Below are 27,410 nucleotides of genomic sequence, written 5' to 3'. Positions count from 1 at the left end.
AACACCCAATCCCTTCATTCTTGGAGAGACAGTGTAGCCCTAAAATCACACTGCCTGAATTTGACTCTACAAGACACTCTGGTAAGGAAACACCTTAAGCTCACCCAGGAATTCTAGACAGTTGACAGTAGCTTCAAAAAGTATAGGTAGTGTAATTTGTAATGTGAATATAGTGAATAAATGGCAGGTTACTGGCAAGCATGTTTATGGATGAATGAAACTTGCACTTATTTGGATTTGTGGCATCTCCAAATCCTTTTGTCTTTGGCTTCATTGGGAAATGAATGCAAAGCAGCACCCAACTTGCCCTAAACTTTTTAAATTCATTTTATTATACTGGCAGGAATTCAGCCAATAACATATTCTTTTGGGTGAACAAGTATAACCAAAGCTTTGCAGACAAACGCAATAAAATCTGCTAAGTAATTCTGGGAAGCATGGCTGGCTAGGAGTGAACAGAATGTGGGGGGACTGGTTTCCAAGGTGGGTGAGAGGCAAGGGAAGACCCTCCTCACCGTTCACAGGGAGGAGGCAGACCAGGCTTCCCTGGCCTTCCAGCAAACCTCCAGAAATCAAACAACAGAAGCACCAAAGGGGTCCAAAGACTTACGAGGTTTGGCCATGGGGTGGGGTATTAGGATAAGATTTGGGGTAGGAGTGAGGTACCTCAGTGGAATAAGAAGTATGTCATTCTTTTGAGACCTTGTCCCAAGTTCATGGTGCAGATAGAGCATGAGAGGCTGAGGAGAGCTGTGTCAGTCAGGGTTGTTTGTTTCGAGCAACTGAAACCAACTCTGGCCAACTTGAACAAAAGGGATTCTTTCAGCAGAATATAGGGCAGATTCAGAACAGACTGCCCCAGGCACCTCCAGAAGACCTCAGTAGCAGGGATTACTAAATGGTCTTGTCTGGACATCTTCCCTAGAAAGGATGAATCCGTCCAACCATTTTTAGTCTTTTCATCACTAAGTTCAAGGAGAATGACAGCAATTATCCTCGCAGGGGTAGTTTGCCCAGCCATTGGCCAGAAAAAGGATGACCACCATTTAAATATATCCCATTTGGATATATCCAATGGGAGAGAGGTGGTCCTTCCATATGAGTGGTTTTGCCCCAAGACAACACATATCTACTATAAAAGTCAGTATTGACACACAAGAACAATAATACCAGTAGCAAAATGAGGGGTCTTGCCTTAGAATAGTCAGGCAGGTGGATGGAGGGCAGGGTGTGGAGGTGGGCAGTAACGTGCTGCTGTGCTGCTAGAAGTGGCTTGTTCTGCCCCAAGAGGCTAAAAGGCAGTTGAGAAAGAGGGATAATTACAGTCTGAGACAACACTTGAGAATAATAAATCTATTATTATCTTGTACCCTGTTTGATCCTCCAGACTCCTGCAGCCAGGTGAGATCCCAAACACAGAGCATCCTTTTCCAAAGGCCTAAACGCTCACAGAAAGGACGGAGCACTAGAAAATCAAATGTTAGTCCAAACACAGAGCATCCTTTTCCAAAGGCCTAAACTCTTACAGAAAGGATGGAGCGCTAGAAAATCAAATGTTAGTTTGAATGAATTAATTGTTTGCTTTCTTGTTCATCTCAGGGAGGGTTGAGCAAAGTGGTGGAGGAGGAGGTTGGGGATCTGGGTGCACTAGATGAGTCAGGCTGACCCAGGTCAAGTGCAAGGGCTCAGGGCAAGTGGAAGTTCAGATGCCAGGAAAAGGGGAGCTCCGAGGTGGAGGAGGACCGTGAGGACTGGCCTTGGACCCAGGAAAGGGGAAGAGCGCTCTTTCCCCTCCTGAACACAGAGGCCGTGGTTCCCCACTCCAGACCCAGAACTCAGGCTCCGATTGTCATTCGGCCGCCTTAGGGGTTAAACCAGCTTCCTTAGAACAGGCCTATCGACCAAACCACCATTTGTAACTTTGTGGTTAGGGGGAAGATCCATCTTGGGTTTCTAAACACTGATGTAAACCTTAGGAGCGTGGCTTTTTCAACTGCAGCGTTGTCTGTAACGCATCGTTTATACTCTGTGATTTTGTTGGTGGGATTTATTCTGAGCGATCTGGCCTGGGGAGTTCCGTCATCAAGTGAACATTCATCTCTAGCGAATGTAATTTGGTTAAGCCCTTAATAATGCAGTGGCTTTTATCATGTCTGCCTGGAGTCTATTTAGCCTGGCTGATTAACTAACTGGCTCAAATACCCTGCCTCTGTGGAGTACAGAGAAACAAGGGCTTAATAAACTCAAGGGTACCTTACAGTCTCCTGCGGGGCCATGAGAGATGTGGGGAGCTCCTCTGAGGGGTTCCCATCAGAGGGCTTTCTGCTGGGTAACCAGAGGCTAAGTGGGAAAGAGAGGAGTCGGATTGCCCAGGTCAGGGCACTGCCGGGGGGCAGCGGGTGGGAGGGGGACCTCAGGGCCTCTGGGGAGGATTGTATCCATGCCCTGGTAAATAGAACATCCTTCCCCTTTCCTGTAGTTCATCTGCCGGCTCCCTGCCTGACCAAGGAGAACCTAAAAGCGGAAGGGGGAGGAAGAAGAAAAGTGAAAGCACAGGCCAGCCCTTATCTGTCTGTCCATCTTCCTCTCTGTGGAGGGTCCAATGAGCCTAGGCCAGGCCTGCACCTCGGGAGGGAAGGAGCCAAGGATGGAGCTTTTAAGCTGGACTGGATTTGTGTGTGTCTGTTTGTGTGTGTGTGTGTGTGTGTGTGTGATGAAAGTTTCAAGAAAGCCACACCTATGACAACTTTATAATGTAAAAAATTGAAACTGTATGTCCCCTTCAGTTAATTTATCTTGTTGTTCTATCAATTTTTAAAAACTATAAAAGGTGAGAACACGGCCTGATATATTTTGACCTTAAATCATCCACATGGCTAATCATGAGGTCCACTAAGAACAGTCAGAACATTGACGTGGCTCTTGGAAATTCAGCCAAAAATTACTCCAGTTTTGCAGAGTGAGAATTTTAAAAGTTCCAGTTTATGACATTCATCTTCCTGTACCTCAAGTTTTTGTATTGGCAAACACTGTAGATTTTTAAAATAAACATGAAGAGCTGTTTTTGGCAGCTGGCACGTGTGCACCCAAGGTGCAGCAGCAGTAGTATCAGTTCATCTCTACACGTCATCCTAGCTCAGAACTCCAAAACACTACTGCTGTGAAGAAGCATTGTAGCTTCCCAAATGCCAGCCTCCAGGCTGAGAGAACAAGGTGCCATGGGGTCACCGTCTGGCATAACAGTGACTTAGATCAGGAGAACAGTAGATGATTTAGGTTGTTTGTTGTTGACTGTTGACAAATTGGCAACTAATAGTAGAGTTCTCCAGAGTCATCTATGTGTCAAATGAACACTTAGACTAAAGTCATGACCAAGAGCTGTGCCTTTAATGTACCATCTAGAAATGAATTACTTAATTTTACTGCTGGGCAAAATAGAGGACATAGAACTAAAATATCAATGGGTAGTAAGTTTAAAAACAAAATCCAGACTCCCCCCTTGACATTTGATCTTTTGCAATAACTTAAAACTTATGATCAAAACTTTTAGGTGACAGTCTTAAAAATACAAGGAATTGGGGACTTCCCTGGCGACACAGTGGTTAAGACTCCACACTCCCAATGCAGGGAGCCTGGGTTCGATCCCTGGTCAGGGAACTAGATCCCACATGCATGCCACAAGTAAGGAGCCGGCGAGCTGCAACTAACGAGCCTGCCGGCCACGACTAAGACCTGGCACAACCAAATAAACGAATGAATTAATTAAATAAATATCAAAAAATGCAAGGAATTGGATAGCATTACTATTACTATTGTGTAGCATTACTATTCCTATCAAAATTACTATGGTATATGTGAAAAATGTTTGAAGATGACCTATTCTATGTGTGTGTGTACATGTAATTATTCCATTGAGACAATTTTTTACCTTCCTTAAGTCCATGGAAATATAGAAGTCAAGTATATGTTCTAGATCTTTTTTTTTTCTATGGCAGGGATCCCCAGTCTTTTCCTGGTGTTATGGACTGAATTGTGTTCCCCCCAAATACATTAAATCTACATTAGAAGGTCTACTGAATGCCAGTGCAGGGAATTCTACTGCAACCCCCTCGTTTCTCAGTTTCTTTAAATGATGTGTGTGTGTGTGTGTGTGTGTGTGTGTGTGTGTGTGTGTGTAGTTTAAGAATCCTGGAAATTTCAGTTTTGTGAGAAATGAACAAAAGACTGACATGTTATTTTGATTGCTGGAACGTAAGGTTTCATTTCAACAGGATATATTTAGCATAAACCATTGTAGTTTAACATTTTTACTAAAAGTTGATAAGGCACATTGTACTGAGTTTATTGACAGGAAGCCTATCATTAATATTTGTTTTCTTTTTCAAAAAAATTTGTATAAGGTCAAAATTCCAAGGGAAAATTGGCCAGTTTTCCAAAACATTTGAGAGGGTGAGTAGTGCCCCACTGAGACTGTGCTCTCTAGTGTTCACTAATGTGTGTAAATTCTGATTGGGAAGAGTGGTGATGTGTCTGGATCCTGCCCCTCACAGGGTGGATGCAAAGGCCAAGCCAGGGTAGGACAAGGGGACTTTATTGGCCTTTAACATCAGTGGGTTTCTGAAGACACCACAGCTGACACTGATCCTCACCTGTGCTCTCATTTCAGCCCTGAGCTATTTTTAGGGCAAAGAACTTGAGACTTTACATCGGAGGTTAAATTTAGTGATGGTGAAATAGGGGATTAATGGAAACTCTCTCCCCACTCAAAACACATCATCAGGTTTGGGTAAAATGTAAGTAGAACATAAAGAAATGACAGTGAAGAGAAAAAAAGAGGTCCAGTTTGAAGGCTGGATCTGATCCGTGGCTGAATCCCATTTGGCCTGTAGGACAAGCTCCCAGATCTGATTTGATTTAGGGCTGCAATTGTGAAGATGCAATAAGGTATTGCAAACACTTAGTGACAATGCTCTGTATTAAAAGATGAAGACAGGATGGTTTATGTTCCCCCAAGGGTAGACAAGGCACTTCAAAAAGAGAAAATAGTCAGTGTGACCCATGTTTCCCAGACTGTACCCCACAGGAGCACAAACAAGGGGTGGGGACAGTAACGCATTTCTGACTTGCTACCCCTCCAAGATGCCAGGATATTCTGCTTCACCAGCTTGGGGTAAAATTATTATTCAAGTCAGCCTCCAACTCATATATCACTTGAATGGTTCTTCTTCTCTCCGTAGGGACCCTCCCCTCATAATAAATCCCCAAACTCAGAGATCATCTTAGTTCAAGGAGCCAGATTTGCTTTATCTTGGCTGGAGTCAAAATTCAGCTTTACCCCCATGAGGCTAGAGGATAACCGCTACTTACTAGGTATTGGTTGTTCCTTGCTAAAGGCATCTGGGCTCCCAGCGAGATCATCTACGTGACTCAGGTCTCTGTTTACACAAACACACACACACACACACACAATCTCCACTGTGCCCAAAGTAGCCCTTTTTGGATAGAATTCAGGCTGTGCCGTGGGCCCAGGTGACCAGCACAAACCTCTCTTCTCCAACCTCCCCCATTCCCTTTCCACCAAGATGATTTCCCCTGGGCTGTCTCTAGTCTGAAGTCTTTCTGTTATCTGACCTCAGTGAGATACCCTGACCCACCTGAGATGTTTTATAATGTCGGATGACTTTGAAAGGGAAGGAGTTAGGGGCTCTACTATATCTGCCCTTTCAGAGGCACCATAGATTTTATGCAAATTTGTGAACCTCTTCACCACAACCTTTAAGATCTATCTACCAAAATGTATTACACCCTTCCTCTGGAACAAGCTATGCCTGTTTGCATTGGTCTACATAAAAGGCCATGCAAATGATTCTTCTAGAAGACCTGCTCCAAGATGACATGCTGTCTCCACCATCTGAACCCGGGTAAAATGATACAGACCCTTGTGAAGCATGCCCAGCTCCTCCTGAAAATCCTTTCTCAGAGAGTGTGAAACAGATAAAAGTTAGATGGGGCTTTGGAGAGGCTGTTTATACCAGTGAACACTGGTGGGCTCTGTGTGCCCTGCTCAGATTCCCGTGCCATGGAGGGGACTCAGAACGCTGGCTGTCCTCCTGCAGTCAGATGGGCAGTGCCTTAGTTCTGTGAGTTTGAGGAAGTGAAGCTGGTAATGACCTGGGGTGACCCACTGTGTGTGACTAACGGCAGAAGCAGGGTGTGTCGGTTTGGCCAATAGGGAGGACAGATTCCCCAGCCTGGGCCTTCCTCCTCTCCTCCTTCACCCCCAGAGTTGGGGCTCAACACCCACCCTCCCAGGTCTCTGATTCACATTTACCCTGGGAAGCCTTTTGTTCCCATTTAGGGGAGTCTCCTTCTCTCTGACCCTGAGTCTCTACAGTGCGATCCCAGGCAGGGGCTGTGTAACCCTCTCCCACTCCCTTCCAGAGGGCAGAGGGCAAGGGTGCCTGGCATGGGCAGGGTCCACCCCTCCCCTGCTCTGGTCCTAACACCAGTGGGCTCTCTGTCTTCTCTATTCTCTCCCTCTAGGGTCTTGCCAGTCTGTGAGGGAGGAAGTGTCACAGATCGGGCCAGCTGGGCTCAGCCCCCTGACGGGGGGGCTGTAACCGCCACGTAACCTGGCGCCATTTGCCAAGAGCTGCCCGGGAAGGCTGGGCCAGATGCCAAGCTTCACCAACCAATCACATGCACCTTCCCGGAGTTTGTGCTGACGCACCTGAATTTAAATTTCTCAGGGGCGCTCAACACCAGGCCCCCTTTCATGACTCTTTCTTCCAAAGCAAAGTCAAGGTGAGTCACCCTTCATCTGGGCTGTCATCACCACAGGTAAAACGCTAATCGCCTCACCTAGATTAGAAACTCTTCACGGGTTTGTAGGTGCCTTATTGTCCTTCATTTCCTCATCTGCAAAATGGGCAAAATAATATGTGTAAAGTGCTTAGAATCCTGCCTAGGTGAGCTCTCAGTAGGTAATAGCCATCATTGTCATTACAGAAAGATAAAGTCAGTACGTTAGTATGTGATTGGCATCTGGTAGAGCGCCGGGCATAGGCAGGGCCTCAGCAGTCGTTCTCATTGAGTAGATAATGTTGCAGAAAACCACGAGGACTCAGCCTTGCAGGACTGAGGGGGGCACGTTAGGAAGCAGTGGGGAATCGGTAGATGGATGGCACTCCTGGATCCCCCAGACCGATCTTACTGTCAGCCTAAGAGCCCAGTGTTTCCTCTTCACTGTAGCCTCCAGGAGGGGAAGAATGGGGCTCCTGTTTGGGGTACTTTTCCTCCTGTGACATTTCCACTATTTTAAAAAGTTGAGGTTTCACAAAAAGTCTTCCATCGATGAGCTCATTCTCTCTCGGTGCCGTGTTCCCTGGCTGGGTACCACCAGGTAATGAGTGGTGGCTAATTAGGATGGCGTTAAGCACAGCAGTTAGACTCACTTCAGGAACAGAATTCCAATAATGGAGGAAACAAACCATTCATCGTATGCCACGAGCTTTCCATTGGTATATACAATGGTTTATTAAGACAACAAATACATCTGTTCACTTGCATTTCTGTGAATAAACAGAGACAATACACTAGTTAAAGCAGAGGAAGCCAGTGTTTTCGTACATGAGAACTACTTTCTTTCTCCCCCTCCCCTTGTCGAGATTCTCGGCACATCATAAAGGCAATGTTTGGAAACTTACCACTTATTATATATAAACCTCGAATTGAAGCAACATAAGCAAAAACATTACCAGGTACACTGGGTACTTTTTCTGTAATTTAGCTATTAGAGGCTTATTTCCCCCTTGCATGGGTCTAAGAAATAGCCCCTCATAATCCCCTTCTAGGGGAATAAAAGGCCGAAAGCAGTTCTTTTTTTTAAATTTTTTTATTTTTTGCGGTACGCGGGCCTCTCACTGCTGCGGCCTCTCCCGTTGCGGAGCACAGGCTCCGGACGCGCAGGCTCAGCGGCCATGACCCACGGGCCCAGCCGCTCCGCGGCATGTGGGACCCTCCTGGACCGGGGCCCAAACCCGTGTCCGCCGCACCGGCAGGCAGACTCTCAACCACTGCGCCACCAGGGAAGCCCTCCCCAAAGCAGTTCTTGCGCATGTTTTGTGTTGCTTGACCCTGCAACCTGGGTCACAGTAGATTGGGCTGGGGACTGGTACTTGGCCTACAAGCAGACATGTATAGCATGAGGTGGTCTCGTGCAAGAGCTTTGCTTATGTGAGGCATTTTCTGTTAAATGAAGGACTGGAGAAAGCATTTAGAGCCTTCTTCTGGTCACTCAGGGAGGGGCAGAGTTGGCAGCAATGATAGTAGCCAAAAGGCATGGAGAGAGGGCGTTAAGCTGAAGTCAGCAGGCAGCAGGCGGCATATGGTGGAGCAGAGCTTAGAAGGAGTGACAAATGAAAGCAGAGGGAGTCAGAGACAGAGAGATAAATGGGACTGGAAGAGTCACCAGGAGAGGGGACAAGGGACATTTTTTTTCCCTGAAATGACAGCTACTGAGAGCTGCTCAGGGCACTTGAACGTTTGTTGTTTCCTGAAAGGCAACAAGAAGCTTCCAGTTCCACCAGGCCAGGTCTCAAGACACAGCCAGCTCCTGGGGTTCCCTCCGTTCGCTGTGTAGCATCCTTACAGAAAGACCGCATGCCTTGGGGGTGGCCTGAGCACGCCAGACAGAGCCTGGCCTCCCCAGTGCGGTGCCCAGATTCGCTTGCTCTCTCCTCCCCTTCACACCACTGCCTCCAGCGTCAGCCAGCGCCGTTTGGGCAGAGGCTGCAGGGGCTCAGGCCCACGTACCAAATGTTACAAACTAAGTGATGGGGCTGGTGCCTGTTTGAAGGAGCTGGGAGAGTGGGGACCAGCTTCAGCCTGGAATCCTGAAGTCAGGGAGAGGTCTGGTGGACTCTGAGGTCACAGTCACTGCTCTATCCAGAGTTTCTGCTTCCTTTCCCTGCAGGCAGCTCAGGTTGCAAAGCTAAGCTCAGTTGTCCCCGGCCCAACTGTACATTAGAATCAGCTGGGAAACTTTTGAAACAGTGTGGCTGCGGAGGTGTGGCCTCAGACCAGTTAAACCTGAGATTTAATCTCCAGAGATTGGGCCCAGGTATTGGTATTTTTTAAATGCTCTCCAAGTGATTCTAAAGTGCAACCAGGGTTGAGAACCATCCACTAAACTGCATTTAAAGGACTCTGTCTAGTTTCCTCCTAGAATCAGTTTCTCAGTATCAGTTTCCACTGACATGGGCAACTCCTGCGGACGGAGAGGAACTCTCAGGGCACTGGGACCTTACATTTGCCCTTCTCCTCAATCCTTTTCAATTATTAGGACTCCCCCCACCTATATTAAGCTGATACTTAACTATAGGTAATAATTGTCTCAATCATCTTTTTGTAATTCTTATTAAAAAGTTTCCATTTGAGTTAAATTCTCCCACTTGAAGAGATTTCTATTCTCTAATGGTTCAGAAGGTGTAATTTCTGAGATATACTTTCTCCAGGGAAAACCATTTATTTGTGGTCTCCTCTATTCATGTAGGGTCCCTACATTTTAATGAATGGAGTCACTTGGTTATTTATGAATATTTCATAGATCATATAGATCCGTACATAGATTAACGAAAAATAAAAGAGGTTTCCTCCTCTAATGCACTGCGTAGTGCCTTTCTTTTCTCCATCTGAGCAAAAAGACGAGGTTAGGTGCCTGATTACCTTTTATTATAGTGTGATAAAATTTCAAAACAAATAGATGCAGCTGAGCTGCCTCTCACTGTTCTTCCAATGTGGTTCATGTTGAAAATATTCTTTCCCAACTGCTGGGAGTGTCACTCCACACACTGCTTGCCTTCTTGGTCTGTTAGCTTCTGTCTTCAGACTTTGATTCCCACCGCACCTCAGCCTGCTCCCCCAATACCCTCTTCTTCTGTGTTCTTCTTCAGCTGGGCTCTCATCTTTGCTCTGCGTGTTGGAATTCCCCTCCTCCACCTCTCAGGTTCCCGTCTGTTTTCCTTTTCAAAACGCCATGCTGATGTTACCTTCCAGCTTTATTTAGCTTACTTTATTCTTAGAAGGACTCATTGTTTCACAAGAAACATTTACAGCTTTTAATTGGTTTCTTTCTTCTGGCATCTTTAAATTCTTAAAGATATCAAAAATCTTGGTTTTTTTAAATTATAAATAAGTTAATAACAACACGTAGATGCCTTTACAAATCTGTTAGATTCCTGTAACTCAAATGGCAGTAGTGCCTTTCCAATTACTCTAAAAGATCTGTGCCAAAAAAGTGGTATGAAATCTGGGTCCTATGGCTTCTTCTTTTATAGCATCTTTTCTTTGGTTCCAATTCCACCAAATCCTCATTCATCACCTTATCTACTGTAAAAATCCGCTGAGACAAGGAAACCCCTTTCCTTAGCAAGTGTCCTAGAGCAGTGCTTCTCACATGTTAAATGAATATGAATCACCTGGGGATCTTGTTCAAATTCAGATTCTGATTCAGTAGGTCTGGGTGGGGCCTGAGATTCCGCATTTGCAACAAGCTCCCAGGTGATGCTGCTGCGGCTGCTCCAGGGCAGCACCACCAGAGGGAGCTTCTTAAGCAGCTTTGGTGCTTTTGCCCCAAATGTTTTATCATCACAGGCTTCTCCCTGCTTAGCTATTATGTTCTCAAATCAACTCTCAACCAATTGCTGAATTAAGATTAGGTCAGTAGCCTCCACTATTGATGTTGGTTCAAAACTTTTTTTTTCCATTTTGCCCGTCAGTCTTCCTAGTTTCTGGCCGATTACTGTTACTTAAATTGACACAACGTGTCGCATGTTTCAACTCTTGGTCCTTAATCATTCCTACAAAACAACTCAGGTGCAACAGTAGTCATTTTCTCTCTCTTTACTTTCATTTTTATAATTTGTTTCCTTATAATTATCTCTTCTTATTAGCACTTTTAAAACTGTTACTGTTTTGGGGTTTATCAGACATGGGGTTAAGAATGTTCATAAAACACCTCAAAACGAAGGACAAACATGCCATAGACTAATAAACAATGCAATGGTCAAGATAAAAATGATTGGGCACAAGTAAATCTATTTTCTAGTGACAGGCATACACTTTTTGATCTGATTTGGTACTTTACTGGAATGTATGAAACTTAGTAAATTGAAAACATATGAGCAGAGGAGTTTATTTCAATTGAATACAATGAAAAAGATTTATTACTTCTCAGTACATGTGGTTTCCACATCTACTAGACAGTGAGGGATCTGTCTCTGTAGACCTGATCATTTGATCGCTTACTCTGTACCAGGTACTGTTTCCGGGTGGTGGAAAAAGACCCAATAAACAGCACCCCTCTAAACCAACTTGTCTCAACCTACTAAGAAATAAGAAAGTCAGCATAAAGCACCCAAAACATCACTTTCATTTCTGGTAAGGGTGATGAAGCACATGACTTATGTTCATGGGCAAGCAGAACTCCTATTACTGTACCTCAGGTTAAAACTTGCCCACCCAGTCACAGAAAGCACTGGGTCACTGCAGCCTGCTCACCTGGCAGCCTGTCCTTATGGAGTAGAATGGCTATTCTTTACTGGATGTTTGCACCCAAGGGAAAGAAGAAAGGATGGGGCCAGGCTCCTTATTCCCTAGATCAGTGATCCCCAACGTTTTTTGGCACCAGGGACCAGTTTCGTGGAAGACAATTTTTCCATGGACTGGGGGCAACTCACCTACTGCTGACCTCCTGCTTTGCGGCCTGGTTCCTAACAGGGCTCAGACCGGTACCAGTCCAAGGCCCGGGGGTTGGGGACCCCTGCCCTAGATCACTAATCAGAATAGTCACTTCTGCTCTGCCAGGAAAAGCCTATCCTCACACAGCCCATCTCGTTTGACTCATTCAATCCCAGCCCTATCATATCCTGTCTTCTTTTTTTTTTTAATTTTTGGCTGTGTCGGGTCTTTAGTTGTGGCACAAGAGATCTTCCGCTGCAGCGCATGGGCTTCTCTCTAGATGTGGCGTGCGGGTTTTCTCTCTCTAGTTGAGGCACACAAGCTCAGTAGTTGTGGCGCGTGGGCTAGTTGTCCCTCAGCATGTGGGATCTTAGTTCCCTGACCAGGGATCGAACCTGTGTCCTTTGCATTGCAGGATGGATTCTTTACCACTGGCACAGTCTTTAAAATAAAGACAGATCCTGTCTGTCTTAAAACTTAAAATTTTGATACTTTGTTCATCACAAAATTTTTCATTAATTTAAAGTTTTTTGAATATTGCATTAAAATATTATTCATCTTGATTAGTAAGGGTTTTGGCTTCCCCTTAAGTTTTACACCTGAGGTGAATGCCTTGCCCACCTCAGCCTAGTCTCAGAGCTGGTTTTAAAATAAATGTGTAAGCAAATAAATAAACAACTTTTTCTTAAACAATTATTAAATAAATTATCAGACAGTGTTATGTACTAAGTTGAAAAACAGAGTGTATAGGAAGTGATTGGGCGGGTAACTGGAATGATCAGGGAAGATCTACCTGAGAGGATGATGTTTAAGCTGAGATCTGAATGCCACAAAGGAGCCAGCCATAGGACAATTTGGAGAAAAGGTTGTGAACAGGCCTCAAGGAAATGAATCCAGGATTTTCAGGGAACACACAACATACCAAAGGTTACTATGGCTTAAATGTCAAGGAATGATAGGTGAGTAGTACTTACTTTGGATAGAGTGTCAGGAAGCGTTCAAATTTTAGGACTTCATAAGCCGAGTAAGGAGTTTGACTTTTTTCCTAAGGGCACAGAAGGATTTAATGCAGGAAAGCAACACAATATGATTGCTCTTTTAAATAATTCTCTTGGCTGCTGTATCAAGGATGAGTTACAGGTGTGTGCATGGCAAAAGAGTAGAATAAGGAGACTTGTCAGTATTCCTGGTGAAAGATGATGGTGCCTTGGACCAGGGTGATTATAGTGAAAAGAGGAGCCGGTTCTAGCAATACTTTAGAAATAGAGTTGATTGGACTTGATGAATTAATATTCAGCAGGTGGGGAAAATAGAAAATGGTAATTTCAGGTGGCTTAACTTGAGCAACTTGGTGTATGGTGGTGCCACTTACTGAAATGGAAGAGACTGGGATTAGGTTCGAAAGTGAGTTTGCAATAAAATTTTCAATTTTTGGTATTTTGGGTTTGAGATGCCTGTTGGATACAGCTGGAGTAAGCAACTGGTATGAATTGAAGGAGGGGGAGGGAGGACAGGGCTGAAGATGGAGATTTGGGCGTCACCGGTGCCTCGATAGAATTTACAGCATCGTAATGGATAGAATAACCTAGGAGGGGGCCATACATGGAGAAGAGCAGGAGCCTGCAAATGTGGCCTTGGGAGCAGCTGCTGAAGTAGAAGGAGGAGTGGACAGGAAGGGAGAGTGCATGAATGGAGTGCTTGAAAGAAAGAGAAGAACGTGTCTTGAGAATGGGATAAGGAATTGCTTGAGAGCCACCGAGAGGTCGAGAAAAAAATCAGGGCAGGTAAGTAACAAATGGTATCGGCAACATGGCGGTCACTGGTGACTCGACAAAGGCCACCTCCTTTGCTATGAAGGGCACGAAAGCTTGATGGGGTAGGTTGAAAAGAGAATGGAAAGTAAAGATGTCGGAACAGTTGATTTTTGCCACTTTATCAATGAAGAAACCGAGGCTCAGAATGGTTAATTTGCTCATCCAAGGTCAAAGCCAGCGGGGTCAGATCCTGGAACCAGAGTCCACGAAAGTGTTTGCTACAGGGGAGGTGCACGCTATGTAAGAAATTGATCAATCTCTCTTCCAAACTGTGAAAACAAACGCTGCACTCACTCAAGGAAGCGCTGGTTTTAAAGCATTCTTTCACGGGGCCACTTCAATTTTAAAGAGGAAAAGGAGAGGGCTTGGCTTTGGGCTAGGAAAAAGCATCCGAGCCACTCTGTTTCTCGACTAGGAGAGAAGGACCGCCCTTTTTCCGCCGCCCGAGCCCGGCGGGGCCCACTGCGGCTGCGCGAGCCTGGGCGCGGCGGGGGCGGGGCGGGAGCGCGCGAGCGGGGGGGGCGGGAACGCGGAAGGGGCCGCGGCGCGGAGGCGAGAGCGGGCCGGGGGCGGGGCCGGCTGCGAGAGTGCGGGCGCGCCGTGACAGGTGTGGCGCGGTGTCTACGCGGGGCTGAGGGCGGCGGCGGCGGCGGCAGCGGCGATGATGCTGGAGACCCTGCGCGAGCGGCTGCTGAGCGTGCAGCAGGATTTCACCTCCGGGTAGGTACACGGTGGGGGACGGAAAGGGAACCCGTGGGCCGGGCCGAGGAGCGGGGGGCACTGGGACGCGGCCTCCGCGCACCCCGGTCCGGTCCCTCTCCCTCCCTCTCCCCCCCCGCCCCGCACCTCCCATCCCAGCGAGATCGAGGAAAGTAACGAACTTTCCGGCGTCTGTCCGGCCGCACAAAGTAACTTAGGTCCCACCGGGCAGGCTCTGACCCGCGCCCCGGGCCCGGAAGGGGGTCGGGAAGGCTGCGGGCGCGCCGGGGATCGTGCAACCCCCTCCTGGCAGCCCTGGCCGGCCCAGGGGTGTGTCTTGTGAGGGGCGAGCGCGCCTCCCCGCTCCTCTGCCCCGGGGGGCCGGTGACCCTGAGCCCCCTCCCACGCCGCCGAGCCCCCTGCCCTCTCGGGCCTCGGAGCTTCTGCGGCCCCGCCTGCAGCCGGGCCGCCGCCCCCTCCCCAGGCCGGAGGTCGCGGGCGCGGCAACCGTCACCCACCGGGGCCCGGCCGCGCGTCCTGTCCAACCTCGCGCTCGGTTCGCTCGCTGAACCTTTGCCAAGGCTTGGTGCCTCTTTCCCTTTTGCTTTCTCTCTCTACCTTTGCCTCGGGTTTAACGCCTCAGTGAAGAAACTCTAGGGCCACAGAAACAACACAACTATGGCAGTACTATTAATGCCTAGTGGTGAAGCGCACACGGACCAAGCGGTTCCCGAACTTTGCTTAGAATCACCTGGGAACCTTTAACCATCTTGATGCCTGGGTCGCAAACAATACTAATTACATCAGACTGGCGATGGGATTTTAAAGACCCCCAGGTGATTCCTGTGTGCGGCAAACTCTGGGAACCGCGGGCATAGACTCTAACGCCAGAAACTCGCAGAAACGTGTTTCTGCAAGTTTCTCTGCCTCAGTTTCCACGACTGGACAGCGAGGGTGAAGATGGTACTCATAGGGTTATTGTGAGGATGAATGAATTAACATGTAAAACAGCGCAGTCACACAATGTCACTATTGTTATTTAGTGCTTAATTCATTTTAGTTTTTCCATTACTTTAGAAAGGGTGTCACTTTGATAAAGGATTTGTCTGTCACCTTTAGATTACGAATCCTTTGGAGAATGCTCTGAATATGAGGGCCTCTCCATCATATTTTAAATTTCTAATGAGAAAGATGTTAGCTAAAATTTTATGGGACAAAAATGTTTATATTGTTTGCCTCTTGCGTGCTGCGTAGTAACAAACGGTCAAATACTTGAGCACTTACATGTAAAGCATTTTTGGTAATCTTGGTGTGGTGTCCTTAAGAATGTTAGTTTAGATGCTGTAGCAGTCATTCACTGATGCTGTGCTTGCACACTTGCATTTCCTCCCCCCCCCTTTAAATTTAAAAAGTAACTTCCTTTCAGAACGTAAATTATTGTATTGAAAAATTGGGGTATAATGCTGGAATGATAGCGTGAGAATGATCACAGATAAACACATCTGGGACAGCCCTGTTGTCATCACCTCAAGGAATTCCTTGATGGCGAAACAGTCTATCTTTTGGGAGTTACAACTATGGTAACTCCCTAGGTCATGTGGTTGCCTTTGAACCCATTCATTCTCCTGACATTGGCTTGAGAAGGTTCAGCTTACCAAGGAATATAGATTCTGGACCCAAACCGTCCTGAGAGATCTGGAAAACCTGAGTTTAGATAGGTAGAGGGTTGAGGGTAGAACGCCTTGGAAACGGACCTTACCTCTTGAAGATGCCATAAACTGGGGCCAGTTTGGGATTAGACATCCTGAGAGGGCTTTCATTCCGTTTAGGCCCTTCATTGGCTTCCTTGTACAGGTCATTTTCAGCTGACAAAGCACTGGACTGTCAGTGTGTGCCATTAGCCTGTCACCTGGCAGAGAAATAACTCATCTTCAAGGGATGTCTGTGACTGGCACCTTTAAACTCTGATGTTCACCTTTGTCAGGTCCACCAATTCCTAGGCGATTCTTTTTTTTTTAAATTTTTCTTTTATTCAAACAAAGTCACAAAAATTATAATCATCCTCATCAGTTCACTCAGTCCCATGTAATTAATTTTTTTATCTTGATTTTTTGTTAGCACTTTTATGAATTCATCAGTTTTCCATTAGAGTTCTGAAAATGCTTATTTATTCAGTTCAGCAGTACAGTCAGTTACCAGAAACCTGTACTTGTCAGAGTCTTTTCCATGAATTCCTTGAAGGTGAAACCCTTTTATAGGAACATTTTTGCAGAAGCCTCAGAGTACACCCAGAACTGTCTGTAAATGACAAAAGACTTAAAAATGACCACGGTTAAAGGTTTGATGAAAGTTCATAATAATGCAATTGACAAGGAAATTTAGTTATTTCTGAGATATACATTTTAAAGTAATACCTAGAATTATGACTTACAACATTATACCAGAACATATAAGATTTTTAGAAATTTCATGTGATATCTGAAACATTTATATTAACATTTTCATAGAAATAACCCAAAGAAAGTTTAGTATTAGTTTTTTGTTTGTTTGTTTGTTTATACTGCAGGTTCTTATTAGTCATCAATTTTATACACATCAGTGTATACATGTCAGTCCCAATCACTCAATTCAGCACACCACCATCCCAACTCACCGTGGCTTTCCCCCTTGGTGTCCATACATTTGTTCTCTACATCTGTGTCTCAACTTCTGCCCTGCAAACCAGTTCACCTGTACCATTTTTCTAGGTTCCACATACACGCGTTAATATACGATATTTGTTTTTCTCTTTCTGACTTACTTCACTCTGTATGACAGTCTCTAGATGCATCCACATCTCAACAAATGACTCAATTTCGTTCCTTTTTATGGCTGAGTAATATTCTGTTGTATGTATGTACCACAACTTCTTTATCCATTCGTCTGTCAATGGGCATTTAGGTTGCTTCCATGACCTGGCTATTGTAAATAGTGCTGCAATGAACATTGGGGTGCATGTGTCTTTTTGAATTATGGTTTTCTCTGGGTATATGCCCAGTAGTGGGATTGCTGGATCATATGGTAATTCTATTTTTAGTTTTTTAAGGAACCTCCATACTGTTCTCCATAGTGGCTGTATCAATTTACATTCCTACCAGCAGTGCAAGAGGGTTCCCTTTTCTCCACACCCTCTCCAGCATTTGTTGTTTGTAGCTTTTCTGATGATGCCCATTCTAACTGGTGTGAGGTGATACCTCATTGTAGTTTTGATTTGCATTTTTCTAATAATGAGTGATGTTGAGTAGCTTTTCATGTGCTTCTTGGCCATCTATACGTCTTCTTTGGAGAAATGTCTGTTTAGGTCTTCTGCCCATTTTTGGATTGGGTTGTTTGTTTCTTTAATATTGAGCTGCATGAGCTGTTTATATATTTTGGAGATTAGTCCTTTGTCCATTGATTCATTTGCAAATATTTTCTCCCATTCTGAGGGTTGTCTTTTCGTCTTGTTTATGGTTTCCTTTGCTGTGCAAAAGCTTTGAAGTTTCATTAAGTCCCATTTGTTTATTTTTGTTTTTATTTCCATTACTCTAGGAGGTGGGTCAAAAAAGATCTTGCTGTGATTTATGTCAAAGAGTGTTCTTCCTGTGTTTTCCTCTAAGAGTTTTATAGTGTCTGGTCTTACATTTAGATTTCGAATCCATTTTGAGTTTATTTTTGTGTATGCTGTTAGGGAGTTTTCTAACTTCATTCTTTTACATGTAGCTATCCAGTTTTCCCAGCACCACTTATTGAAGAGACTGTCTTTTCTCCACTGTATATCCTTGCCTCCTTTGTCATAGATTAGTTGACCATAGGTGCGTGGGTTTATCTCTGGGCTTTCTATCTTGTTCCATTGATCTATGTTCCTGTTTTTGTGCCAGTACCATATTGTCTTGATTACTGTAGCTTTGTAGTATAGTCTGAAGTCAGGGAGTCTGATTCCTCCAGCTCCGTTTTTTTCCCTCAAGACTGCTTTGGCTATTCGGGGTCTTTTGTGTCTCCATACAAATTTTAAGATGATTTGTTCTAGTTCTGTAAAAAATGCCATTGGTAATTTGATAGGGATTGCATTGAATCTCTAGATTGCTTTGGGTAGTATAGTCATTTTCACAATATTGATTCTTCCAATCTAAGAACATGGTATATCTCTCCATCTGTTAATATCATCTTTAATTTCTTTCATCAGTGTCTTACAGTTTTCTGCATACAGGTCTTTTGTTTCCCTAGGTAGGTTTATTCCTAGGTATTTTATTCTTTTTGTTGCAATGGTAAATGGGAGTGTTTCCATAATTTCTGTTTCAAATTTTTCATCATTAGTGTATAGGAATGCAAGAGATTTCTGTGCATTAATTTTGTATCCTGCAACTTTACCAGATTCATTGATTAGCTCTAGTAGTTTTCTGGTGGCATTTTTAGGATTCTCTATGTATAGTATCATGTCATCTGCAAACAGTGCCAGGTTTACTTCTTCTTTTCCAATTTGTATTCCTTTTATTTCTTTTTCTTCTCTGATTGCCGTAGCTAGGACTTCCCAAACTATGTTGAATAATAGTGGTGAGAGTGGACATCCTTGTCTTGTTCCTGATCTTAGAGGAAATGCTTTCAGTTTTTCACCATTGAGAATGATGTTTGCTGTGGGTTTGTCATATATGGCCTTTATTATGTTGAGGTAGGTTCCCTCTGTGCCCACTTTCTGGAGAGTTTTTATCATAAATGGGTGTTGAATTTTGTCAAAAGCTTTTTCTGCATCTGTAGAGATGATCATATGGTTTTTATTCTTCAATTTGTTAATATGGTGTATCACATTGATTGATTTGCGTATATTGAAGAATCCTTGTATCCCTGGGATGAATCCCACTTGATCGTGGTGTATGATCCTTTTAATGTGTTGTTGGATTCTGTTTGCTAGTATTTTGTTGACGATTTTTGCATCTATATTCATCAGTGATATTGGCCTGTAATTTTCTTTTTTTGTAGTATCTTTGTCTGGTTTTGGTATCAGGGTGATGGTGGCCTCATAGAATGAGTTTGGGAGTGTTCCTTCCTCTGTAATTTTTTGGAAGAGTTTGAGAAGGATGGGTGTTAGCGCTTCTCTAAATGTTTGATAGAATTCACCTGTGAAGCCATCTGGTCGTGGACTTTTGTTTGTTGGAAGATTTTTAATCACCGTTTCAATTTCATTACTTGTGATTGGTCTGTTCATATTTTCTGTTTCTTCCTGGTTCATTCTTGGAAGGTTATACCTTTCTAAGAATTTGTCCATTTCTTCCACGTTGTCCATTTTATTGGCATAGAGTTGCTTGTAGTAGTCTCTTAGAATGCTTTGTATTTCTGTGGTGTCTGTTGTAACTTCTCCTTTTTCATTTCTAATTTTATTGATTTGAGTCCTCTCCCTCTTGAGGAGTCTGGTAATGGTTTATCAATTTTGTTTATCTTCTCAAAGAACCAGCTTTTAGTTTTATTGATCTTTGCTAGTATTTCATTTATATCTGCTCTGATCTTTATGATTTCTTTCCTTTTGCTAACTTCGGGGTTTGTTTGTTGTTCTTTCTCTAGTTCCTTTAGGTGTAAGGTTAGATTGTTTATTTGAGATTTTTCTTGTTTCTTGAGATAGGCTGTATAGCTATAAACGTCCCTCTTAGAACTGCTTTTGCTGTATCCCATAGGTTTTGGATCATCGTGTTTTCATTGTCATTTGTCTCTAGGTATTTTTTGATTTCCTCTTTGATTTCTTCAGTGATCTCGTGTTTATTTAGTTACGTATTGTTCAGCCTCCATGTGTTTGTGATTTTTACGTTTTTTTCCCTGTAATTTATTTCTAATCTCATAGTGTTGTGGTCAGAAAAGATACTTGATATAACTTCAATTTTCTTAAATTTACTGAGGCTTGATTTGTGACCCAAGATGTGATCTATCCTGGAGAATGTTCTGTGTGCACTTGAGAAGAAAGTGTAATCTGCTGGTTTTGGATGGAATGTCCTATAAATATCTATTAAATCTGTCTGCTCTATTGTGTCATTTAAAGCTTCTGTTTCCTTATTTATTTTCATTTTGGATAATCTGTCCATTTGTGTAAGTGAGGTGTTAAAGTCCCGCAATAGTATTTTGTTACTGTCAATTTCCTCTTTTATAGCCGTTAGCAGTTGCCTTATGTATTGAGGTGCTCTCCTGGCGATTCTTAACAAGAAAAAATCCATGTAATTCCTTTTAGTAAACTGTTTCATATTCAGCCTAAGATCAACGTATTTTTGAATATTTTGCCAGGCTGAGAAAAGGTGACATTAAACACAGCTTCATGTATATATTGCATGAAGGCACTGAGGGATTCAGGGATGAAAGCAACATGGCCCTACCTCTCAAAACTACCCAACTGGACCTGGCATTCCTTTAGAACTTGCTGTTAGTGCCCATAGAAGCCAGAGCAGCTGGCTTACAAAATAATTGGAAACTTCATCTGTTTGGGTTGCCCCAGGAACTCAGTAGAAGAAAGGCCCGGTGCTTTCCTAAGCTCCTTCACGTGGATCTTCACAGCAGCCCATAGCAGCAGCCTCTCCTCAGGGCTTTTCTGCTCATTTTCAGTTTCTGAAATTCGTATATCTGGAGCTGGAATGTAGGCAATTATTTTTTTTTTTTAAGTAAAATAGGAATTTTCTTTATCAGCCTGCAAGAGAATGTCACATTAGTGATTAAAGCATATTTGATGGACATAAAAAATTTCAACTTTCCATTCAAACTTAGAAAAAATGAAGCTTGAGGGCCGTGGAAAGATTGCTGCTGGCCTTCAAGGGACTGTAAATCGTCCATGGACTCGTGATCTTTTTTGTAATTTGTAATTTTTTATTCATAATAATAGCTATGTCAAAATCGAGATAAACCTAGAAATAATGTTGCTTTCTTTCTGGCCTAACTAGGTGGCCAGCTAGTCCAAAGGCCACGGGAGGGGACTGCCTCCCAGCTTCGCTCTTTCCCCCTCACCTACATGAACCCTCATCTGATTTAACTCCCTCGGAGCTCTAGGAGCCTTTCGGAGAGTTCACACAGGACGTCCACTTTTTAGGGACTGGCTTGAGCTCTGAGGGAGACTTTTGGACCCACTGAAGCATTTACTTCAAATCCACTCTGGTCTTTGATTTTTTACCTTCTGAGCAGTTGTGACCCACGACCTCAGGACTGAAGTCTGCAGGCGTGTAAAACCCTTCAGGAAACTGACAATCAGATCTACCAAGGGTTTGCAGCTGCCTGTCACTGCCTGGCGTTTCCTGTCTGTAATGCTCTGGGTGCTTTTGGATATGGATACAAGTGTTGCAACTAGATAGTGGGTGCTTCCTCCTCAAAGCAACCTCTGCCCTGACGTCCAGCCCTGCCCACTGCACTCATTTCCTCTTCTTCCCTCCTGTAGTATCAAAACCTCAAAGGAGAGGAGCTAACATTGTAATTCACAGTGTGGTAAAATGGTGAGGTTTTGCCTAAAATGTTGACTCTTCCATGATTACTTACCTTTAGCAGGAAAAAAAATCTCAATATTCAACTTGACTTAATAAACATTTACTGAGTTCCTACCAAGTGGCAAACACAAGGCTAGGAACTCAGTCTTCTTTATCATAGAAGCTTTTTTCATTTCTTAAAAAAAAAAAAAGATTTAAGAGGCCACAGGCTCAGTTTTGCCTGCTCTTTGCCAGCGTCTATATATTGGACTAGATCTTGGGGCTACAAAGTTAACTAAAACCGTTTCTGCCCTCTGGATGCCCTAGACTGGTGGTAACATAAAGCAAAGCAGAAGGAACTGAATGTGAAAGATAGAAGTGATGTGGTTTTTGAGCCCAGAGGAAAGAGTCATTAGTTCAGATGCATTATGGAAGGCTTCAAAGAGGAGGTGGATTCTAGACTGGGCCTTGAAGAATGAGGAGGGATGAGGATAGATTTGGGTGAGGGATTTCAGAGATGAAGCTCTTGTGGGAGAGGAACCTGGAAAGGAAGTTTAGTGTCTGATAATAGAGGGTCTTCAGTGCTTTGCTAAATTAATTCATTTATGAAATATTTATTGAGTGCTTACGTGTTGACAGGCACTGGGGTTACAGTGGAGAATGCATACACCGGACAGCAGATAACGTCCCTGCACTCATTCTACTGGCAGGAGGCAGAATATCTAGAAGGTCATAAGTACTGTCGCTAAAAATAAAGCAGGTTAAGGGGTTTTGGGGTGGGGGGTTGCTATCTTATATAGGGTGGTCTTGCTTATTTTTAGGTTGACTGAATCTTCTGAAGGTTTTTGTGGAGGGGAGCGGCCTGAGCCTACCTATATTTCTGGAAGAATAATTTGGGAGGTGATGTGATGGGAGGGTTAGAGATGGGGAACAGGGAGAGTATTAAGAAGGCTATAATTAGGGGGCAGGCGAGAGAGAATAGAAATTGAAGGAGGGAATAGTCCTGACATGACAGGCACTGGTCGATTTCATAAATGTGAGACTAGGAAGTGAAAAAGATGGGGAAATTGAGGATGTTAATTTTGCAGTATCTTAGATAATGATGTCATTTACCAACAGGAGAGAAGTTGAGTAGTTTTGAGAGAGAAGGAGCAGTTGACAGTGAATGTGCTGTGAGGTCCAAGAAGCAGCTGGAAATTTATGAAACACTCAGGAGAGAGGTCAGGACCGAAGTGGTGTGTCTGGGGGTGATTAGGATAGAGATAGGGTATAGTCCTCTCTCCCCTTCCTGAGTCTCTGGCTTTTGTGTGAATCTCTCAGCCTTTAGAGCTTTGGGGTCATGTGCACTCTTAGGTGTGGTTAATGCTTTTGTGTTTCCTGATCTTGGCTTTAGAAAAGAAAGAAAAAATGATAAACATGAACGGAAAAATATAATAGATTGGATTTTTATTCATAAACAGAATTTAAAGTTGGAATAATGGAGACATGAAAATGAGCCTTAAAGGACAAAATATGGTAATTAATACATTTTGTGGTGTTTTAAAGCAGCCATCCTCACCTTTCATAATAGCTGATGGGGTTAGATGAGTAGGAAATTGAAGTGAGGATAAATGGAACGCTGTCACGTTCCCTCATGCCATCGAGTCAGGTCCAGAAAGCACATTTCCTGCTGATCAGTCATTGTCGTGCTCCACCTCTCATTCTGTGTAACTACTTTTTAAACTTTTTGTCTAAGCAATTTTGCTAGTTATCTCCGTTTTGTAGTAAGATGCCTCCATCTTAGTATTTTCTGTAAAGCTTAAAAAGATAAATGTGCTGGGGTCAAATTAAGGTAAGTCTTTGCAACAATCTAAAAATAAAATATTGTGGTGTCATGAATTTGAAGGTAAGTGCTTTGAACTCTGAAGTGTGCATTAGTTGCTTCCGGTAGAAAATAATTGTCAGGTGGCTCACTTAGAAGTCTGTGTATTAATATACTCACACAGCAGCACTCACGTCTCCCTGGGGGTATGTGGTATTGTGAAGAAGATTAGGAACGGTAGAGAAGGCTTTTATGGGAACTGGTGCATCGGGGGACCTCTACTTTATTTTACTTTGACCCTGTAATGTACATAGCTTGTTACCTTTATTATTTTTTTTGGCTTCTTACCTTTCATGATGGTGATAATTTTTACTAAATTTGGAGATAGTTTTTTGTTTTGTTTTTTTTTGCGGTACGCGGGCCTCTCACTGTTGGGGCCTCTCCCGTTGCGGAGCACAGGCTCCAGACGCGCAGGCCCAGTGGCCATGGCTCACGGGCCCAGCCGCTCTGCGGCATGTGGGATCCTCCCGGACCGGGGCACGAACCCGTGTCCCCTGCATTGGCAGGCGGACTCTCAACCACTGTGCCACCAGGGAAGCCCTGGAGATAGTTTTTATTATACTTTTTGTTTGAATTGGTTTTATAATTTACAATTATAGTTTGCTGCCAAAGTCATATTTCCTTTACTTATTGTGGCAAGTCATTATGGTAAGTACAATACTCCTATTTTATAGTTTAGGAAACTGGGGTATTTCACTCAGATCAGTATTTCCTTCTCAGTGTGTCAAGATATTGTGGGACTTTAGTAGCGGGTTGTTTCCAGCACAGACTCACTGTGAGAAACTTAAATAGAGTTATCCCCAAATAAAAATGGTAAAAGCTACTTTCAGTTGAATTCTGTGTTTTGAGTATATAGTTCAGAAAGGACTGTCTTGCTTTTTTGGGGGTCTGACCTTATTTTTTTTCGACTTAAAGTGTTACATTGACTATTATTCTTATTTTATCTTTTTCTCTCCTGAACTTTCTTCACTGTTTCCAACATTGTTCTTGCTACTTTGTTTTCTACAGCAGTTTTATTCTGAATTTTGACATATTGATGATGTATATGGAGAAGGTGTGATGAGAAAAGATGAATATATAAAAGACTTTTTTGTTATTAAAACTTTGTTTACAAAGTTTTAAACATATACAGAAATAGAATAACACAGCGAGTCCCATATATTCATTATTCAGATTCAACAGTTGTCGACTACTACCACATTTGCTTTGTCTCTCCCTTATTTATAAAGTAAACCTCAGACTAAGCTCTTACATCTCTCATACGTCAGCTTTCATCTCTAAAAAAAATACATAAATGCAACGCCAATATCATACCTAGCAAAATTAACACTAATTCTTTGATATTATCAGTTCTCCAGTCCATAATCAAATTTCCTGGTTCTTCGAAATGTCTTTGTACAGTTGATTTGTTCAAATCCACATCAGATAAATTCCACACATTACATTTGGTTAAAGACCAATTTTTAAATTAGGTGGTTGTTAAGGAGCCACCTGGGGAAGCTCTTACTGACCTTCCAACAATTTTATTTTCAGCTCCCTATAAGCTTCCTCCTTTCTCTTTTATTCCAAACTATTTCTTTTTCTTTCTTTCTTTTGGGGAAGTGTGGAGGAGAACCCCACATTTCATATCTTACAATTGAGAAATTTAACATTTTTTTCAGAAATAAATACTTGAAATACTAACCTAAAGATTTGCTAGGTCCTATAATGAATGGTTCAAAGAGGGTCTTAGCAGTGAGCTTTCAATATCCTTGTAACACCTAACGATATGGAATTGTCCCAAATCACTGAATATAATACTAGAATCGTTTTGAGTATAATGCACTGCTGTGTCTGCCTATCCTAGTATAATTCTACCTCGGATGTCACAACTAAGTGCCTTTCTCAGCTTTTGGAGTGGAAATGGTTGAATGGCTATTAAAATACCTTTCCGTAGCTGTTGCTTAATCTTAGTTTAAACCGGATTTACTAGTTTCCAAGCTAAGCTTGAAAATTTATATTGTTTTTCTGGGACAGGTTAGACTTTTTAAATTCAACTCATCTGGAGAGATATATACAAATAGTTTTGTATTAAAGAGATTGCTAAGTCTTTTTAACATCGTATTGGAATTGATCTCATCAATATTTTAGTTTTTGAAAAAGAACATAGAACAATGTAAAAAAAATCTTAGTATGAAATTGACACTGCAACTTGTTAAAAAAAATGACTTGACACTAGAAGTCCCTTTCTGGTTTTAAGCCACGCATTATTGACCAAAAAGTTGTTATCCTCTGTCAGGGCTTGCACGTACAACTGTGCACAACAAAGCGTTGGGGCATTCATAGGAGATTCACCTTGTATGCTAGGACAGTTTCTGACTGAGTGCAGTAAAGTGTCTTGAGAAAGGAGCACCTGTGTCTAGCTTTACAAACGCTTCGTGGAGCTAGCTGGGGTACTGTGGCCTATGCTTCAGACTCTATTTAGAAATGAATATTTGTGGAAGTAATCAGATTAGGAAGAACATGTCCAGATATCTCATTTTATGTGAGATTATCTCATAATTTAGCATTTGCTTTTTGGCAGTCTGTTATATGATACAGAGTCCACAGTTAAAGGTAGGTAAAAATTGGGCTGGTGAAGTGAAAAAACATTGAAGTTTATGAACTTCATATTTTATATATAGAGAGCCTATTTATTTTATTTTACATATGTATTTCTAGCCCGTTTATGTTTCCCAGCCCAATAATTTAAAAAAGCAAATAGAAGGGGAGTAGGCTGCTATAGTTAAATAGCGAGCAGAAGCAGTAAGCGGTAGCTGATACCAGATGACCAATGGTAGAGATGGAAAATTTAAATTTTGAAGAAATAGATGTAGGATCCTGAACAAACTCAGAAAACCACTTTAGATTGGTTTCGAGTTGGTGAATGAAGAGACATTCCTAGTTCAGAAACATCTAAGGAGAGTACTGTTTTGTCACGAAATGCAGTCACTGGTATTCATGATAATGATGCCGAGTTATCAGAAAATGTTCAATAGAATGTACCAAGACCTCTTTAATGAAGGAGGTTTGTAATGTATTTTAGAAAGCCTTTTATCAATAGCTAAAATTTCTCAGAATGTTGGCACTTAGACAGTGCCTGGCATAGTTATCTACTTAAAAATGTGCTGCTTAAGATGCAAGAGGGAAGAGGTATGGGAACATATGTATATGTATAACTGATTCACTTTGTTATACAGCAGAAACTAACACACCATTGTAAAGCAATTATACTCCAATAAAGATGTAAGAAAAAAATGTGCTGCTTAGATATCTTTGTTGCTGATCAAGTTCACCTATGGAGACCACTTTTTTTTTCTGATGTTGCCAGAGTAGTGAGGTTTTCTAGTCCAGTCATATTTAGGACATGTTTCTAGAAAAGGGATTTGGGGCAAGAAAAATATAAAAATATTTGCTATAAATTTTCCATTTGTGATGTCTGATATATAGTAAACAAATATTTGTTGTCTGTAGAGGTGCTTAATTCTTGCTAAAAAAAAATTAGCTTATCCAACCCAAAGTTTTATGAGCTGTGAAATTTGCATTTGAAAGAAATCTCTTAAGCTGTAAAAATATGATATTTTATACTTGTTGAATTATAGGCTGAAGACTTTAAGTGACAGATCAAGAGAAGCTAAAGTAAAAAACAAACCCAGGTAAGCTTGTCCTGATTTAATTTACTGTGACTTAAATTTCATACAACTTTTGGTTGTAGTCATGATAGTATAATTACTTTAATTGATTTTATATCTGTTGAATGCATCTGACTAAACAATTTATTGATTCTTTCTAAATTTTGTAACACTGGAAATTTTTCTGATAAAATTGTAAAATGGT

The 27,410-nt window shown here is 42.7% G+C and overlaps 1 protein-coding gene across 3 annotated transcripts in view; it reads left to right on the top strand.

The window, feature by feature from the left end:
• The window catches only part of DTNBP1 (dystrobrevin binding protein 1), a 179,559-nt gene that overhangs the window by 44,541 nt on the left and 107,608 nt on the right, over positions 1–27,410 (top strand). For 2 of the 3 annotated variants that reach the window (XM_022586716.3, XM_089918377.1), the window contains one exon: positions 27,176–27,229. In XM_022586716.3, coding sequence (XP_022442424.3) covers positions 27,176–27,229 — 54 coding nt within the window. Of the gene's footprint in view, positions 1–14,143; positions 14,274–27,175; positions 27,230–27,410 lie in introns of those variants that run through there. The other variant, XM_022586714.3, reaches the window with a different exon arrangement.

The sequence above is a fragment of the Delphinapterus leucas genome, chromosome 10, assembly GCF_059928025.1.
Source record: "Delphinapterus leucas isolate spDelLeu-1000000601 "Yukka" chromosome 10, BTC_Dleu_Yukka2, whole genome shotgun sequence".
NCBI classification, from domain to species: Eukaryota; Metazoa; Chordata; class Mammalia; order Artiodactyla; family Monodontidae; genus Delphinapterus; species Delphinapterus leucas.
The sequence above is the reverse complement of the archived record's forward strand: the minus strand, read 5'-3'. Positions and strand labels throughout refer to the sequence as shown.